This window comes from Colias croceus, chromosome 10, assembly GCF_905220415.1.
Source record: "Colias croceus chromosome 10, ilColCroc2.1".
In the NCBI taxonomy this organism is placed as follows: Eukaryota; Metazoa; Arthropoda; class Insecta; order Lepidoptera; family Pieridae; genus Colias; species Colias croceus.
Window position 1 is genome coordinate 504,098 of NC_059546.1, and position 17,340 is coordinate 521,437.

At 33.4% G+C, this 17,340-nt stretch overlaps 2 protein-coding genes across 3 annotated transcripts in view; one reads left to right on the plus strand and one right to left on the minus strand.

The window, feature by feature from the left end:
• The first annotated feature begins 5,141 nt into the window (after positions 1-5,141).
• LOC123695231 (synaptic vesicle glycoprotein 2A-like) lies at positions 5,142-14,052 on the plus strand. 2 transcript variants are annotated; one of them, XM_045641015.1, is made up of 10 exons: positions 5,142-5,332; positions 7,575-7,793; positions 9,194-9,356; positions 9,987-10,168; positions 10,654-10,838; positions 11,172-11,323; positions 11,836-12,054; positions 12,385-12,570; positions 13,093-13,220; positions 13,900-14,052. In XM_045641015.1, exons 1-10 carry the CDS (start codon positions 5,221-5,223, stop codon positions 13,953-13,955), a joined length of 1,602 nt encoding a protein of 533 aa, XP_045496971.1. In that variant the 5' UTR covers positions 5,142-5,220; the 3' UTR covers positions 13,956-14,052. The 2 variants fall into 2 exon arrangements, with proteins under 2 accessions (XP_045496971.1, XP_045496970.1); XM_045641014.1 differs by lacking the exon at positions 13,900-14,052 and adding an exon at positions 13,321-13,792 and having other exon boundaries at positions 13,093-13,290.
• The window catches only part of LOC123695233 (mothers against decapentaplegic homolog 6), a 33,934-nt gene continuing 30,637 nt past the window's right edge, over positions 14,044-17,340 (minus strand). The window contains exon 5 of the mRNA XM_045641018.1: positions 14,044-16,395. Coding sequence (XP_045496974.1) covers positions 16,051-16,395 — 345 coding nt within the window. The 3' untranslated portion in view covers positions 14,044-16,050. The remainder of the gene's footprint in view (positions 16,396-17,340) is intronic.

The window sequence follows — 17,340 nt, forward strand, 5'->3', positions numbered from 1 at the left end:
TCTCGATAATCTCGCTTTTCAATGACAAACATGCAATAATAGATCGATTCAGTTCAATTGAGTTTTAGTATTTTCCTTATAAAAAAAAAATTAGAGCTCTTTAGATGTTGGGTAGGTATATGGTTCTACTGTATTAAAATATTTTCTCTTATCAATCTTTTAAAGAGACTTAACCGAATTTGTCTGTGATATAATAACGGACACTCTAACGGACATCTTGTGTAATTTGCAGGAGCGTATTTTAGCATTTTAACAACCAATAATAATAAATAATTAATTAATGTGTGGGTGGAGTCTGGGTGAACTACTAGTTAATATAATGAAACACACTTTGACTATAGATATTTTTTTAATGTATAAAATATAGTTTATCGACATCGTTAAAATACACGAACATCACTAGTGCAGTCGAATGTCGATGTATTGTTTTGATTATTTCGTCCACGCGTATTTATGCTGAAACTTCGGACCGCACGATGACACTGAAAACAAAGTAACTCTTCACCTTGTGGTAACATTTTACCGACTTAAAATGAGAGTACTTTCTTAGGTAACTACTTACCTTTAAGTAGTTTTCGTTGCAGAAATTTATTCGTTCATACATAGTTATTTTATGCTTGTTGCATTTTGAAGATGAGACGATTGTATTATGCTGAAAGTTATTAAAATTACATAAAATACATATCTTACATTGTCAGTATATTATTTAAAATGCTGTCGAACTTGAGAGGTGCCCCATTTGGTCAGATTTCAGGCACCTCTAAGATTTAAACATGCTATCATAATCAGGTGATTAATTTACGAAACATTATCTCTAAACCTCTAAAGATGAAACTCTAACTTCTAATAGCGTTAGCTACTATTAAGTATTCTGTGCTTCTAAGCAACTTCAAGCAGTTTGAAGGAGTGACATCTAGCAACAACTTGACAGCGGTGGATGGCCTTAATTACACGAGGCCTGTGTCCTTGCAGAGGAAATAAAATAGATTGATGGTAACAGGATGATATTGACATAAGTATAACTGAAAACTGTCTTCTATAATATGAATAAAGATTAATCTCAAATCCTAAGTTTGTGAGGATGGATAGATGTATGTTTGTTACTCTTTCACGCAAATACTCCTGAACCGATTACAATATAATTTGGTATGTAGGTACCTGAAGACTAAGACATAGGCTAAACGCGGGCGGAAATATAGTTCTCAAATAAATGAATATGGTTTTCTATCTCTCAAAATCAAATCAAATCATTTATTTGCAATCAAACATGGTAACCACACAACAAACAACTAATGAATAACTATATATGATACATTTCTTGTGAAATTAGGACAGATATATTCTCTATATTTTCTCTATATTATATTGTCTACTAAGAAGATGTGCTTTATTTGATTATCTTCTGTAAATTTGGAGCAAAATCGGTTTGTTTAAAATATGATTACTATGAACGATTATTAAAGCACGGCTTGGGGCTTGGGCGGACAATTATTACGACCTAAAATCAAACGTCTGAAAACCTTACTTATAATAGATAAATACCTCGTAAATGCTTTAACCTAAATATATCTGTCCTAATTTCATGAAAATATAACATTTATCATACAAATACGAACTTGTCATTGAAACAAGGGGGCAAATCAATCTTGTCCCAGAAATGCCCAAGCCCCGTCCCTGAAAGTAGTATAAATAGTAAATAGTAAAGGTGTGTCCATAATGAGCACACACAGTTGACCCAGACCGTGTGGCCTTGGCTTTATGGCCTTAGCCATAGCGCCCATAGCGTGGCTTGATTAACTTCTTTTATATCATACTATCTTTTAACTGTTTAGTGTTACGATGAAACGTTTGCAATTTCCACCAAATAAATGGGAAAGCAATTCGCTATGTCTACGAATTTGTATATTCCAGAAAGCTTGCTATAGTGTTGTAGATCAATTTTAATTTATCGATAGGTAATTGTCGATTAAATTTAAAGCTGCATGAGAGTTGCGTGTGGAAAGCTAGTTGAAAATAAATTATAAAATAAAAGGAAAAGCTGTAACTCTCCGCTGCAATCAGCACTTATTAGGATTCTTTGTTAGGAATTATTTTCTCATAGGGCTGTCAATTGTGTAAATAAAGAATATAAATGAACGCTCGTCAGTTGTATTGTGAAATAGAAAAGTAGTAGGTAACTAGCGCTGTATTTCATTATAGATGAGCTCAAACCAAATAATTGTTTACATTGATCAAATGAAATTGGTAGGTATTACATTTACACATTAACATATATTTTAAAAATTTCAATAAATAAAAATCTTTAATTCTTTTGTTTTACTGAAATTACATAAACTTTTCGAAATGCTCTTTATAACAAGTATTTTAAACGCCATTCCTTATAAGAAAAAATGTTTTTAATCGTACATCAGAAGTAGTATTTAAGGTACTGCACATAATATTGTTTACTGTGTCAGTGCCAACCCTGAGTGGACTTTGCCCAGGTCCAAAGTTACGTCGGTACAAAGTCCAAGTGGAGAAAATATCGGAACGTGATATAAAAAGAAATGAAATTTCATGAAGCCATCGTCACTTATTGTTATATTATGTAAGTAATTTTGTTTTTAATGTTTTATCATTAGGAAAAATAAAATATGTTTACTTTAATTTATTTCTTGACACTTGAAGTGATGATCAAGAATAGGTAGGTATATATGAATCTAAAGTCAATGCGCTCACAGAACTATTGAATGCGCTACACTGCGAGACTGCGACTCTGCTTTTGTCTGTTGTCTATTGATTAATTATTCAAAATTTATCATATTATTCATTTAAAAAAAAATTACGTATCAAATATGGGATTAGCAAAAATAAGTGCCTCCTTACCGAAAAGTTAAAATCCTACAAACTAAAATATATAATACTAGCTTCCGCCCGCGACTCCGTCCGCGCGGATGTCGGTCTTCGCGTGGATGGTTATTTCTCCATTTTGAGTACCTCTGTCAATAACATCTTATAAAGTTATAAATATCTATTGGACCCAATTCCCAAATACGGCTAGGCCTATAATAATACGCAACGTGTTTTCGCGGTTCTACGGAACAACGTCTATGGATAAAACTGAAAAATTAAGATTAATTTTTTTCTACGTATTTTTCCAGGATAAAAAGTATCCTATTTTACGCCCAGGATAATAAGGTATAATTATACCAAGTTTCATCGAAATCGAACCGCTAGTTTTCACGTGATGCCTTCACATACAGACAGACAGACAGACAGACAGACAGACAGACAAAAATTTTTTTAATCACATATTTGGGTTTGGTATCGATCCAGTAACACCCCCTGCTATTTATTTTTTCAATATTTTCAATGTACAGAATTGACCCTTCTACAGATTTATTATATGCATAGATAAAAACTTCCCTGTACAGTCAGGTAAAACCCCTTGAAAATATGATTGAATCTGTGATACACAACATATTCTTGTAATCTGTGATACACAACATATTCTTGTAATCTGTGATACACAACATATTCTTGTAATCTGTGATACACAACATATTCTTGTAATCTGTGATACACAACATATTCTTGTAATCTGTGATACACAACATATTCTTGTAATCTGTGATACACAACATATTCTTGTAATCTGTGATACACAACATATTCTTGTAATCTGTGATACACAACATATTCTTGTAATCTGTGATACACAACATATTCTTGTAATCTGTGATACACAACATATTCTTGTAATCTGTGATACACAACATATTCTTGTAATCTGTGATACACAACATATTCTTGTAATCTGTGATACACAACATATTCTTGTAATCTGTGATACACAACATATTCTTGTAATCTGTGATACACAACATATTCTTGTAATCTGTGATACACAACATATTCTTGTAATCTTTTGAAATTGAAATATTTATCATAAATCCTGTCTTTGTATTAATTTCCCTTTTGAGTTTATTAAAATTATAAACGTCCCAATTTCTATAAAATATTCACAGTAATTAAAAAAAACTCTAAAATAAATAATAACTACAAATTATTTGCATCTCAATGCGATAGCGAAAGTATTTGAACGAAAATGAGATAATTAATTATAATGTTGCAATGTTGACGAATTTGTTAATTAATTGGATAATTGGGGGGATTGGCCAGGAGGTGGTAAGGTCACTTACAGTTCAACAACCTGTTATCTCTCTTACATCACGGTCAAGACAAAATACTTGTGTAATACCTAAATATGCTGCTGTCTTTAGACAAATGGACTTTCATGATAATATTAAAATATAATGAAGCATTCAAGGTTAAACCACTATACCGATTTAGATGACAGATGATAGGAAATAATTGAAAGAGTGACGGTGTGAAGCGGACAATTTTTTAAAGTAAGTCTGCAGGCGGGAAGAGGCACAGTATTACTGTGGTATTACAATATTTAAGAGGTGTAAACATGGATACATTTACTTTTCACTCTGTTAAATAATAAAGTGATATGTTTAGAAAATCCACAGTAATACTGAATACATTGGAATTTCCAATGTATTTTAATATGTTCCTGTAAATTGTAGTCTAGCGGTGTATAAAATATTAAAAAAAAAATTCTAAATCTAAATAGTCCCATTTCGTCGTTCGCAAAAATGCTTTGTGAGACGATCCTGAATTATGAAGCTACTTAACTTAAATGATTCATTTTATTTTTTTCTTTTCAATATTATTTTTCGTATATCAACGACCTTTTTAACAAGCCAAATAAAAAGTGGCGCTGATAATCACGCATGACGCATTCCTATGTAAAATAGTTGCAAATTCGTCTTTTTATGTCAGCAGATATCTGTAAATATATAATTATATTTATCAGTATAAAAATGAAATAAAATGTACATAATAATATATTAAAATGTACATACAATATAGAATATTACCGGCGTAATACTGTCAACAAACACCTGATTCGTCAATATTTATCCAAACCTCTTCCTATGAGAGCAATTATTTTGAATAGCCTATGTTTGATGTAGATAGGAGCCGGAGAAATACAGCTACATGTTTACCGAGTAAGCACACGAATCCTTTGACAAACTTTGGAGATAAAATCTGTATGCGCTATATAACGTGATGTAATTATCATGGTGTAACACATTACGCTACCGTACAAGCGATGTCTGAGGCAGAGGAATATGCATATATGGATACAATTATTATAGTGTGTTAACAATGGTGGCGAAAACTGATCTGGAGGGCGGGAAGGTGAAGGAGGAGATTCCCCATGATCACCTCTTTAAAGTGACCGGATTGTCCTCGACGAATTTGGAGAAGATGGCTCAAGGTACTGTTACTTTTTAGTATGTTATATTATATTATCTTATTTATCAGTTATTTGTGATGTTTTTATTCAACTGCGCAGAAAAAGTTAGTGGAATTTGGTGCATCGATTAGGGCCTAACACAACGAATAATCAGTAAGCTACGTGGGTTTTTGTCAGTACAGAGACGGGCTCACGGCTCACACTAGTGAAATTTTAATAGATGTATAGGTATACATATTTAACTTATGATATTAATTTTGACCTGCTGACATGTTTCGGTCAGATGCTTTTTCAATTTATCAGCTTTTCAATAACATTATTTTTCCGTGAATTTTTAATTATCAAGAAGCGAACGGATAGATTCTCAATTTTTGTAGTATTTATACTGTTGTTATAACTGATAGAAAGGCCTTAATTTCGCCATGATTACTTGTTTTTATTTTTAAAATCTATATCGTATACCAGTGGCGTGGCAAGTCTTATGAGAGCTTGACGCTTCTGGTAAAGGCCACGTGCATAGTTTAGATTTTCATCTTTCTGTATTTGAAGTTCCTTTAAAAATAAATCCAAAAATAACCGATCATTAAAACATTCAGTTTAAACAATAATCAACTCTACCCGCGTGCGATCGTAAATAATTTTCTTGTTAATTTAGTATTAACCCTAATGTCTCTCTTCATCCACATTCCCAGACTTATTGCACTTTTAATATCTGTAGTTAACGTCTCATTCCGGTCTGTTTGGGAAGCTGGAGAGTGGCCAAGTGTGATCAGTGTCATCTCAATAGATGAATGATGTATATCATATTTTTATTTACGTATTGTATATGCGTATTGTATAGCAGATGTTAGGATATTGAAAAGATGGTTAAAAATTTCATATGGCTGTGCAAAGTAGAGGATATCGATTAGGTATATTTATAAATGTTCGTATTGAGAGAAAGGAAGAAACATTTATTTATTGGAGTACCTATATAAAAATGTGAAGATCTCTTATGACTTCCAAAACGTATACACATTTTATAGCTTATTAGCGGACATAGTTATTGAACACCAATATTTGAAGCTACGAAAGTAGAGTAGGTAATGTTTCTTGTATATCATTGTTGCATAGTAAAATAAGTTAAATTTTGAAATATATTTCACTGTTAGATATTCTAGCACCTCTTCGTAGAGCGCGCTATTCCTTTCATTTATATGTATTTAAATAAAAAGTTCACTACGATATTGCTACGAACGATATTGAAAGTTCTTCTTTGATTTCAACAATCTTTCTATTATCCAATTCACTATCTTCTTGAAACAGGTTTTTTGATAAAACATAAGAATAATATAATATTACTTAGACTTAATTAAACTTAATCAATTTATTTAGCGAGCGAAGCCACGGGCCTTATTTAGTCTAAATATAAATAATAATAATTATGATGCAACGTGACATTGTATAATATAAGTGACACATTTATTTTATTTATGTTTCATCACATTATTTACTGATAGTAAATTCATACATTTGCTACGATCATTTGACTATTTGCAAATGTTAATAATAGCTAGAACTATGTAAATAACTAAACATCTAATATAAATATTAAATAATACCTTTTGAAAGGCAAATGAAAAACTTTAAAATTTAAACTTTAAAACTAGCTCCCATAAAATTGAGTAGATTATCGAAGAATTCTGAAATGTTGATATCCTGAAATTCAGAAATCGATAAGTTTAGATTACTTGAAGGAGCTGCATGACTATTGACTAGCCAAGAAATTTAAAAAGTAAAAAAATATAACATAACAAAAAATATTCATTCAAAGTGCCTGTTCAATATTTATTTTGCTGAGCTAATCTTCTTTTTTAAAGTTTTTTAAACGAGCAATTTTCATTTATGCCAATACCGATAATGATTTATATTAAAAAGCTGAAAAGTTGTTTATCTTAGTAAGTTAAAGTTTCATGTCAGGTTTTGAAATAAAAAAGCTTTATTTATGTTATGTTCATATATTGTTTTACTATATTATGGTGCCTGCAGCTTCGCCCGCGTTGTCAAAGGAAAACCCCCATAGTTCCTAAAAACTCTATGTGTTAATCGAAGTTACCCTCTGTGTGCCAAATTGCATGAAAATCGGTTATGTAGCTTTTGCGTGAAGGAGTAACAAACAAACATACAAATTTTCGAATTTATAATATAACGCATAGAAATATAAAACGCAAAATCAAAAAATGATTCACAGACATGAGACAGGTGGTATTTTATCGCTTTTCAGAACCACCATGTGATTTATCAGCACCTTCCGACTTCGAAGAGGCAATAGCAGCGACCAGCTACGGCTGGTTCCACGTGTTCCTCATGCTGTGCACCTTCCCGGCGTTCTGGAGCTCAGTGTCTGTGACCAGCGCGGCGTCCTACATCTTCACAAGGGCCCAGTGCGATATGGGGCTGAAGCTACTGGACATGGGCACGGTTAACGCCATCACGTATGGAGGTAGGGTTTGATGTGATTTCTATATTTTTTAGTGATTAGAGGGAATTTGGCATAGTTGCTGCTTTCTTTATTTCCTTCGAACTTAGTATAAAAAAAATGTGTGCGTGTATTAGTGTACACACGTAAGACGTGAAACATCTTTATGACCTTATTTTTCAAAAACTAATTTACTATATGCTACTTTACAAAAATACGTCGAATCACGCGTGGTAGGGATAAGAAAAAGATGGTGCGTAACGGAAAAATGTCACGCGTAACGAAAAAAATGTTACACTAAATTTTTTTCCAACCCCGATAAAAAAGTTTCACTTCAATAAATATTTAAATTATTTTAGAGCGCCATTGCATGGTTGTTTAACTCAAAAATAGGGTATATAAAAAGTAATTACAAGTAAGCGAAGAAATAATGATATGAGAAGATTAACAGTTCTTGTTTTTACTACTCCCAATTACACATCGCTCATTTTAAAACTTAAGGCATACATAATTAAAAACATATAGTATTATGACAATGATGCAAGAATTAGTACATAGATAAATAATGAGATTTCATCATTAATTTTCATGTTTTTAAAGTAAATTACTGACAAAGCCATCGTCCACTTAATACGTATAAATTATGAAATCATTAAGCATACAGCGATAAAGAAGTTACACATTTTACTATAACATGTTTGTTTTCTTTGTTTGATGTTATGGTTTTCATTTTCCTTATAAATTCTTTGATTTATAATAATAATAATGTCTTTACTCTAGTATATCATTTATGTTACTTTTGTAACAGGTAATAGGAGTCTTTTGGATAAATCAAAATATTTGTCTTAAATTATTTGGATAAATCAAAATTAAACCACAACCTATTAAAATATATGAAAGAATGTCGCTTCTGTAACATCTATACATATAATAAATCTGTAGAAGGGTCAATTCTGTACATTGAAAATATTGAAAAAATAAATAGCAGGGGGTGTTACTGGATCGATACCAAACCCAAATATGTGATTAAAAAAATTTTTGTCTGTCTGTCTGTATGTTCAGGCATCACGTGAAAACTAACGGTTCGATTTCGATGAAACTTGGTATAATTATACCTTATTATCCTGGGCATAAAATAAGATACTTTTTATCCCGGAAAAATACGTAGAAAAAAAATAAATCTTAATTTTTCCGGAGTCGCGGGCGGAAGCTAGTCATTTATAAAACAATAGGGCACTGTAAAAATGCCACTAAATAACTTTAAAAATGTCGATAATTCATGAGATTTATGAACGTTGTCATGGTAAAACAGGTTTATAAATTCAGAGGTCTTTATTAAAATGAAACATGGATGACAGGGAGTTCCTATATCAGATGGAATCTTTTATCTTCTAGAAGATAGTCTTTAAAATATATTGTCACAGGTATGATAGCATCAGCGATGCTCTGGGGCTTCCTGTCCGACACCCTGGGCCGGCGCAAGATCCTCGTGTGGGGGTTCATATGTTCTGGCATCGTGGAGATGTTGGCAGCCATGAGCCAGAACTTCACCATGCTTTTGATTACACGCTTCGCTAGCGGGTTTCTGTACGTTTGTTTAATGTTTTTTAAATATTATGTTAATACAATTATTTTTTTGTCTAGGATTTGCAGAATTGTCCATTACCCTTAGAAGTCACACCGCTGCGATACTTGAATACCTGAATCAAGCTCTACTATTAACATTACATAAACATTAGCTGATGAAAATTTTATAAAAAACTAGCGGTCCGCCCCGGCTTCGCCCGTAGTACATGTTTACGTTTTCTCTACATAAGATCCATCCTCGTACTTCAAGAAATATAATAAAAAAATAATTATCGAAATCGGTTCAGCCGTTCTCGAGTTATGCGCTTACCAACACATTTTGCGATTCATTTTTTATATATAAGATTTAATCAATCGTTTTATGAGCGATTATAACAAACAAATTGTTAATATTTATTTGGTAATGCATTTAAAAAAGGCTGGTTGATGGCTATTATTCAAACTCAACTCTCTTTTACACATAAAAATGAACTCTTTGTGAATGAATAGTACCTATCTATTTTTATGTTTGATTTACGTGAACGTTGTTATTTAACCACGCTCGCTAGTCGCTGTAAAGTGTTCACAACATCGGGTTAAATATCATAAATAAATCGTTAAAAAGTCTTTAATTTCTAAATAATTCCCCAGGTTCAACGGCCCGTTCGCAGTGCTAATCTCCTACCTCGCTGAGCTGCACCGCACGGAACTGCGCGCGCGCGTGATCCTCCTGACCAGCTTGTTCTACACCATCGCGAACACCACGCTGCCGCTGCTGGCGTGGGGCATACTCACGCACGACTGGGACTTCGTGCTGTTTGGGGGTGCTATTGGTAAGTTTTTAGTTGTTTAGTTGGTTGGTAGTTTTTTTGCGTGCGATATTCTCATAATATTTTGTTTAAGAGTAGCACGGGGTAACTTGGTATGAATAAATTTAAAGTAACAATTCTTGTTTATGGATACATTTAAAGAAAAGATTTGTGTGTTGGTAACATGTGAAGAAACTTCTTATGTATAAGCAAGTAGAACACATGTTTAGAAATCGTAGGTATTTCAATTTTGCTTTTAGATAAGTAAGGATTTATTGATAGACCTGAGAAATATGAGGTGTAGTCACGTAATATTCAGAATAGATTTTTAATTTCTTTAATATTCAATATAGGTTTTTAGTCTTATTTCGCTTATGTGATCACTTTGTTAGCAGAATTTATTCAGAGTTTTTTTTTAATATTTGAGGACATTTACGCATGGCAGCCGAATTTATTCATAGTTCTTAAGTGTAAAATTTTAAGAAATATATAAATAATATATATTCCAGAAATCCACGTGTGGAACCTATTCCTCCTGGCTGCAGCCCTCGTGCCCCTATTCACTGGACTGGCCTTCTTCTTCCTCCCTGAGAGTCCCAAGTTCCTGATGTCCAGGGGCAGGAATGAGGAGGCACTCGCCATTTTTAAGAAGATCTATGTGTTGAACACGGGGAAATCCGCTGATAGCTATCCTGTATGTTGATTTGTTTTTGTATTTTTTGGTACCTATCATTAGAAAAGCAGAAAACATACTTAAACGTATTTTAAAAGCCCGATACAAGTTATCATTACAGTTAATCAAATCTACAACACTAATAGGTATATATATTAATGAAATATTTATTTATATGACACAAGAAAAGACTCCATTACCTACTTTAAATTAAAATAATTATAAATACGACACACTTAAAATAAATAAAATAAAGTGCATGGTCAACATATCTTTGATTTGAAAAAGGCTTTTCCGCTTTTGAAGTTAAATCTTCCATCTTGTTATAACTTATTATTTTTTATGCAAAACCAGGTGAAGGTTCTAGTCGAAGAGAAGAGCGAACAGCAAGCGAAGGGCTTTGCCGCCCTAAAAGCTGGCAGCGACCAAATGGCGCCCTTATTTAGGGCCCCGTATGGCGCCTACTTGCTGCTCATTTGTGCTACTCACGCCGGATGCATGTTTGGGTAAACCATGTTCATTTTTAATTGTAAGTAATGTTCTTAGATGTGCAATTTTATTGTACTTATAGATTAATTATTATCATATAAATTTAGTATTAATAAATTTACTGCTTCCTGTTATTGCTGGAAAAATGTGAAAAATTAACACAAACAAGTGTGAATTGTTTTAAAGGCGCCTGTACCTAACGCTATATTATTTTATATGTTTAAATTTGTTGAAAACAACAACCCACTTCCATGAAAAATGAAGAAAAGAGAATTTGGCAGGATACTTAGGTACTTAGGTTTAAAGATTTATAAAACTCATAAAAATAATTTTGTTCACTTCAAAATGCTCAAAACTCTTTTCTTCATAATTTACATTGATTTGATATCGTAAGGAAAATTTTAACTACTTTATTTGAAATATGTTATTACAATATTAAACTTGTTTTGAGTACTTTCTACATATAATATTATTGTCTTTTAACTATGTTTTGTTATTGCCCATTTCTAAAACAACAAATATTCAACAGTTCCAACACGCTCCGCCTCTGGTACCCCCAACTAGCCGCCATGATAGGCGCTGGCGGCACATCGGGGCTCTGCGCGGCGCTGGTGCCGGGCCCCGCGAGCCCCGAGGACCCCGGCGAGTGCCAGCCGATACAGACAGACATGCTCACGTACTTGCAGAGCGCGGTGGTGGGGGCCGGCTCCGTGCTCACGTATAGCATTGGCAGCGTGTTGATAAATCGGTGAATGTTCTTTGGAATATTTTTAATAGCTTCCCGTTACAGAATTGCTGACATGCAATGATGCAAGTCATGTTATGTATATATTTCATAAGATTATTTTTGTGAATGAGCGATTATAATAAGCAGGGTGGTGGGTGGCAGGTTGATTCATTTTGATCGAATATAACCACCTAACTAGTATATTATAGAATAATGCAAGTATGCAGTAAACAATATGATTCGTAATTTATGTATTCTCGCCAGACAAAAAGCATTATTTTTCAGTAAGGTATATTCTATACGTGAAACCGTTAACTTGTGAATGTAAGAAAACATTAATATAATTCCCAGTTGCGGCAAGAAGCTAGTAGCCGCGATATGCGGGCTGCTCAGCGCCGCTGTGATAGTGAGTCTGCCATTCCTGGGCGGCAGCGCGGGCGCGGTGGTGGCGCTGGTGACGTCGGCGCTTGCGCTCACCTCGCTGTGCGGCGCCTCGCTGTCCAGTATTACTGTGGATCTGTTCCCCACGTCGCTCAGGTATTGTACCGATATAAGCGATTTAATGTTTATTTTATGTTCTTTATTGGTTTATGTTTGAGTGGCAAATGCCCGATACACACGCACGCACGCTCGGTTTGGGCGTTCGTTCACAGTCAAACTAAATACGCTTGTCGCTTCGCTCTTCGCTGACCTATACTAATGTAAAAGACGGACCCTAGTTATAACAAAATAATTAAGTTACAAATATATAGTTCTACTTCTAAGCAAGAAAAATGCGTTTTTACGAAAAACGAGTTTTAAACTGACTATAATACTATATATATACAACTTATGATTTAAATTTTTTTCATCAACAATATAGCTATTAGATTAAATAAATGCGTTATCTTTTGCATGATGCATTCCGGCGCCCTTCAGATCTGGCGCCCCCGCTCCATTCACGTTCCACAAGAGCCGGCACTGATTATTTTACCATTACGACCATGTCGCATGTATTATATAGCTAGTCAATATTTTAATGCTTTTTCCATGTCACCATAATAAATAAATATTTTACAGGGTAATGGCGATGGCTACATTCCTCATGTGTGGAAGGTTGGGCACCATATCAGGGACGGTCGCGTTTCCGGCGCTTATAGACTACGGCTGCTTACCGCCGTTCTTCACAATATCTGCCGTTTTAACAGGTGAATATTTAATACAGCGCCATCTGTCAGAGCTTTATATAACCTTTAGGGAATTTGAAATTTTATCTGGGTTAGCTACTATTATGTATTCTGTGTCTGGGTACTGAGAACCAATGTAGCTCTGACAATTTTTTTCAATGTGAACAAGTTTTCAAATCCATCGCTAGATGGCACTTCGACGTGACTATGTGAAATTTTCGTTCTAATTTCATAATTATTCTGACCGATATGATAGTAGAAGCTAAGCAAAAAAAAAAATACTTTTTTAATGAAAATTGAAAAGATGATTTTTATTTTTAGACTTTTTCTTTTTGACTAGCTTTCCGCACAAGACTTTGCCCGCACTTTGTCTTAAACCTAACAAATTATATACTAAAAAATACCTCTTGAATCACCCTATCTTTTAAAGCCCTTCATAATCGGTTGCGAACCTAATTTTAAAGATCTAATCACACATACTATATATACCATACTATCTAAGCATATATACACAGACTGCAGAAATCGATTTTTTTAACTATAAGGTGATATAGGCCTTTCTATCACTATAATATGCATAGGTTATGTATACCATTAAACTCTTTCAGTAGTTTTTGACTTTAAAATGAACCCAATAAAAAATGAATAAACATTGGGCTGTAAAATATTTTTAATTAGATATGATTTTCTCTTATTTCAGCTTGTGCAGTCGCATGTTTCTTCATACCGAATACGACACTGAAGAAACTGGAGTAATTCTAAGTTCAATTACTTATTACACTGTGATATAATATATTTGTAATGTGTGGATTTGTAAATAGGTGACGAAATAAAAGTACAAAAATTAAAAATATTCTTCTCTTTATTTATAATTTATCGTATCCTAATCTCATCCATCTCAGTCAGACTCACGCTTAACAATAATCAGCGAATCATAGAGAACAGTCGCTATCTACAATTTTATATAGCTTTCACATATTTTCAACAATGTATACATAATATACAATAAGTACATTGCAATATAGAACAATTTATATTATGGACCTGTTTTAAGTTCGATCATTATGCATTTTACAGCCAGTCGCACTTTTATTATCTGTATAGGTGAACTGTCAATGTCAATTTTGAAATATCTTTTTTTTTGTAATATATATTTAACTTTTATACATTGTTAGAAAATACGTTTTTATTAAGGCGCTTGATCAGTCTAAGGTAATGACTAAACTGGTGTTTATATACATAAATATCAATTATGAAACAATAATTTACACATTTCATTATATAATTATTATAAAAACAAATCAGCTCCTATCATTCAAAAGCGTTTCAAAATGGCACTTACACTGTGGAAAATTGTTGCTATTTGCTGTTTCGCAATATATTAAAAATAAATAATTATTTATTTAATTCATGTGATACAATTCCAATTTTTCAAATCAAGAATCAAGTGTCTATATATTCATAATCAGACATAGCTTTTAAAATAAAGGAGCTATGTATAAAACAAAAAAATGTGATGCAAAAGTATCAACATTCAACATAATATTTAAATGTTTTCAATAAATAAGGTTTGTAGATCAAATATTATGTTTAGTTTACCAAAGACATTATTCCAATTAAAAAAATACTTATCCATAGACTGGCCATAACTAACCAAAATAGACAAAGCAAGCCTGTTAAAGACTAGAATATATCTTATTGTCAAATTGCTTGCTCTGTCTACGCACACTCTTTAAATTCGAGTTTAAACAATTATTTTGTATAATATAATTAATGTATACTTAATATTATAGGCCAGTGAAATTGACTGTATTACCCTATATAAATTTCGGATTATAATTATTTGAATACAACGCAAGGCACAAAGTTTAACGGTTATAATTATAATCTATTAAAAACTCGATTGCACTATTTTTGTATGTACGATGACAGATCTTTTAAAAAAACTAGTAATCTAGGGATTGAGTTGTTCCCACAAATTGAGATATTTATCTTTTTAAAAATGCGTTTCACACAGCCCTTAACCACGTCTCAATACAAAATTACTTTATATATGTTTGTACAAAAATGAAACTTTACTGCAGCTGTACCATGGAAATAAGTCGATGTCGATAATGTTTACCCAAAAGACCCGGACTATAGTTGTTAGCAATGTATAAAAAATATCTTTAAATTTGCCACACTACACGAATGTCAAATCTGTTTCTTTTTCTTAAACTTCAGATGGAAAAAGGATGGCAAGCCATAAAAAAGTAATTGTTTTATTTGATATTTTGCGCGATTCTGTGTAGTTTAAGCATTTCAAATTTCATCGAATTAAATTCACGGTACAACTGCAGAATGTAACTAAATCTTAAATAATAATTATTCACTAAGATAAGGCATATAATTATAAATAATTACAAATATATATAATGTACATATAACATTTCTATATACAGTCTCGCGTTTAAAGCAGAGTTCTATACAAATTAGTACAACATAAATTGTTTCACAATATCTAGCTAAAATATAATTTTTAACGATTGCAAAGTTTTCACAGTAAATATGACGTATAATTGGCTAATATAAAATTATGGTCTACATAACCACAAAAGATTTGATTTGAAGCTTGACTCGACATTCAAATTGCCAAATACAACTTGACAGAGTTGAAAAAAACTATACAACATTACAACAAAAGAAAAATCAGCTAATGGATTGAATTATGTACAGTAAAAATAAATATTGCCAGATAAACAACCGTACCCACTGGGTAAAAAAATGCAGTCACGAAAAATAGGCATAGTCCGGTCACTATTTTCCACTATCACTTCACAGTTCACCGTTCACAGTACACTTATTGTTTGGGTCAGCTCGGGGGAGCTAGTAGGACTTCGAGCCAGCAGGGGCAGGCGGTGACGTCACGGCGGGAGTACTTGGGGCCCCAGCCCTTGGCGAAGGAGATGCGCACGGAACGGGGGTCGACGGGGCCCACGTGGGGCGGGGCCACCGCGGGCGGGGGGCGCGCGGGGTCGAACACGCACAGGCAGTGCCCAGGAGCAACCCGCCACACGAGCAGGGCCTTAGCGGCCGCCGCGTCCAGCGCTGGCGAGCTCACGAAGACAGGCTCCTGGCTGCGGTTGTACAGCCACACGCCGTCCGACTCCAGGGATAAAGTCACGCCCAAACCGATTTTTGCTCGAGTTTTCCGCACCTGTAAAGATAGAAATGTCATTTAGTATGATGTGACCGATGTGACAAAAACTCGTGAACGATTATAAGTATATATTTTGTCACTTCAGAACACAAGAAACTCGATCTTCATTTTTTTCTTATTAAATTTAACAGATTTTTTTAGTTTTGATTGACTCCTATACAAAATTCATTGAAATTAATCTATAGGTATTATTATTGTTAAACAGGGATATAAAATATCACCAGTATACACTAAGAGCTATATTAGCAAATAGCAAGCGCATGCGTCTATCTCTGGTTTAGAGGTTATCACGCTCCGCGCCAAATCAATTACATTTGCAAACTTATATTCGCTGTCCTATCCATTATTTTAGATTTATTCCTATGCTCGTGTTTTCTATATAAACAACCTGTGAAAATTATGATCACAAATAGTTCAAAGGAATATTATATCACTGTGATATACCTCCAGTATAAATCCACTAAAAATTATTGTAAGAACAAAATGGACGAAATTCGATTCGAAATATATTAACAAGACCAATTTACCATCTAATTTCTAGTAATAATACAAAGTGACCTAAAATACTACAACCGTTTTGTTATAATCATTCAATCTACTAATATTATAAAGCTGAAGAGTTTATTTGTTTGTTTGTTTGAACGCGCTAATTTCAGGAAGTACTGGTCCGATTTGAAAAATTATTTCGATGTTAGATAGCCCGTTTATCGAGGAAGGCTATAAGGCTATATATCATCACGCTAAGACTAACAGGAGGGGAGCAATGCGGGTGAAACCGCAGAGCACAGCTAGTAATATATAATTTTTAATAATGTTTATGGTATAGCAATCGACATACACGTGCAGTTTTTGTTTATTCAATCTCTGACGTCAGAAAGGGCAAGCGAATCGGCCCACCGTACTGATGATCGAAATAAATCGATATTTATAATCTAGGGTCAT

Bases quoted from the DNA above. Each gene is read 5' to 3' on its own strand.
- LOC123695231 (XM_045641014.1), top strand. From the start codon at position 5,221: ATGGTGGCGAAAACTGATCTGGAGGGCGGGAAGGTGAAGGAGGAGATT. The intron at 5,333-7,574 runs GTACTGTTACTT...ATCGCTTTTCAG, and splicing joins TTTGGAGAAGATGGCTCAAG to AACCACCATGTGATTTATCA. The intron at 10,839-11,171 runs GTATGTTGATTT...ATGCAAAACCAG, and splicing joins AATCCGCTGATAGCTATCCT to GTGAAGGTTCTAGTCGAAGA.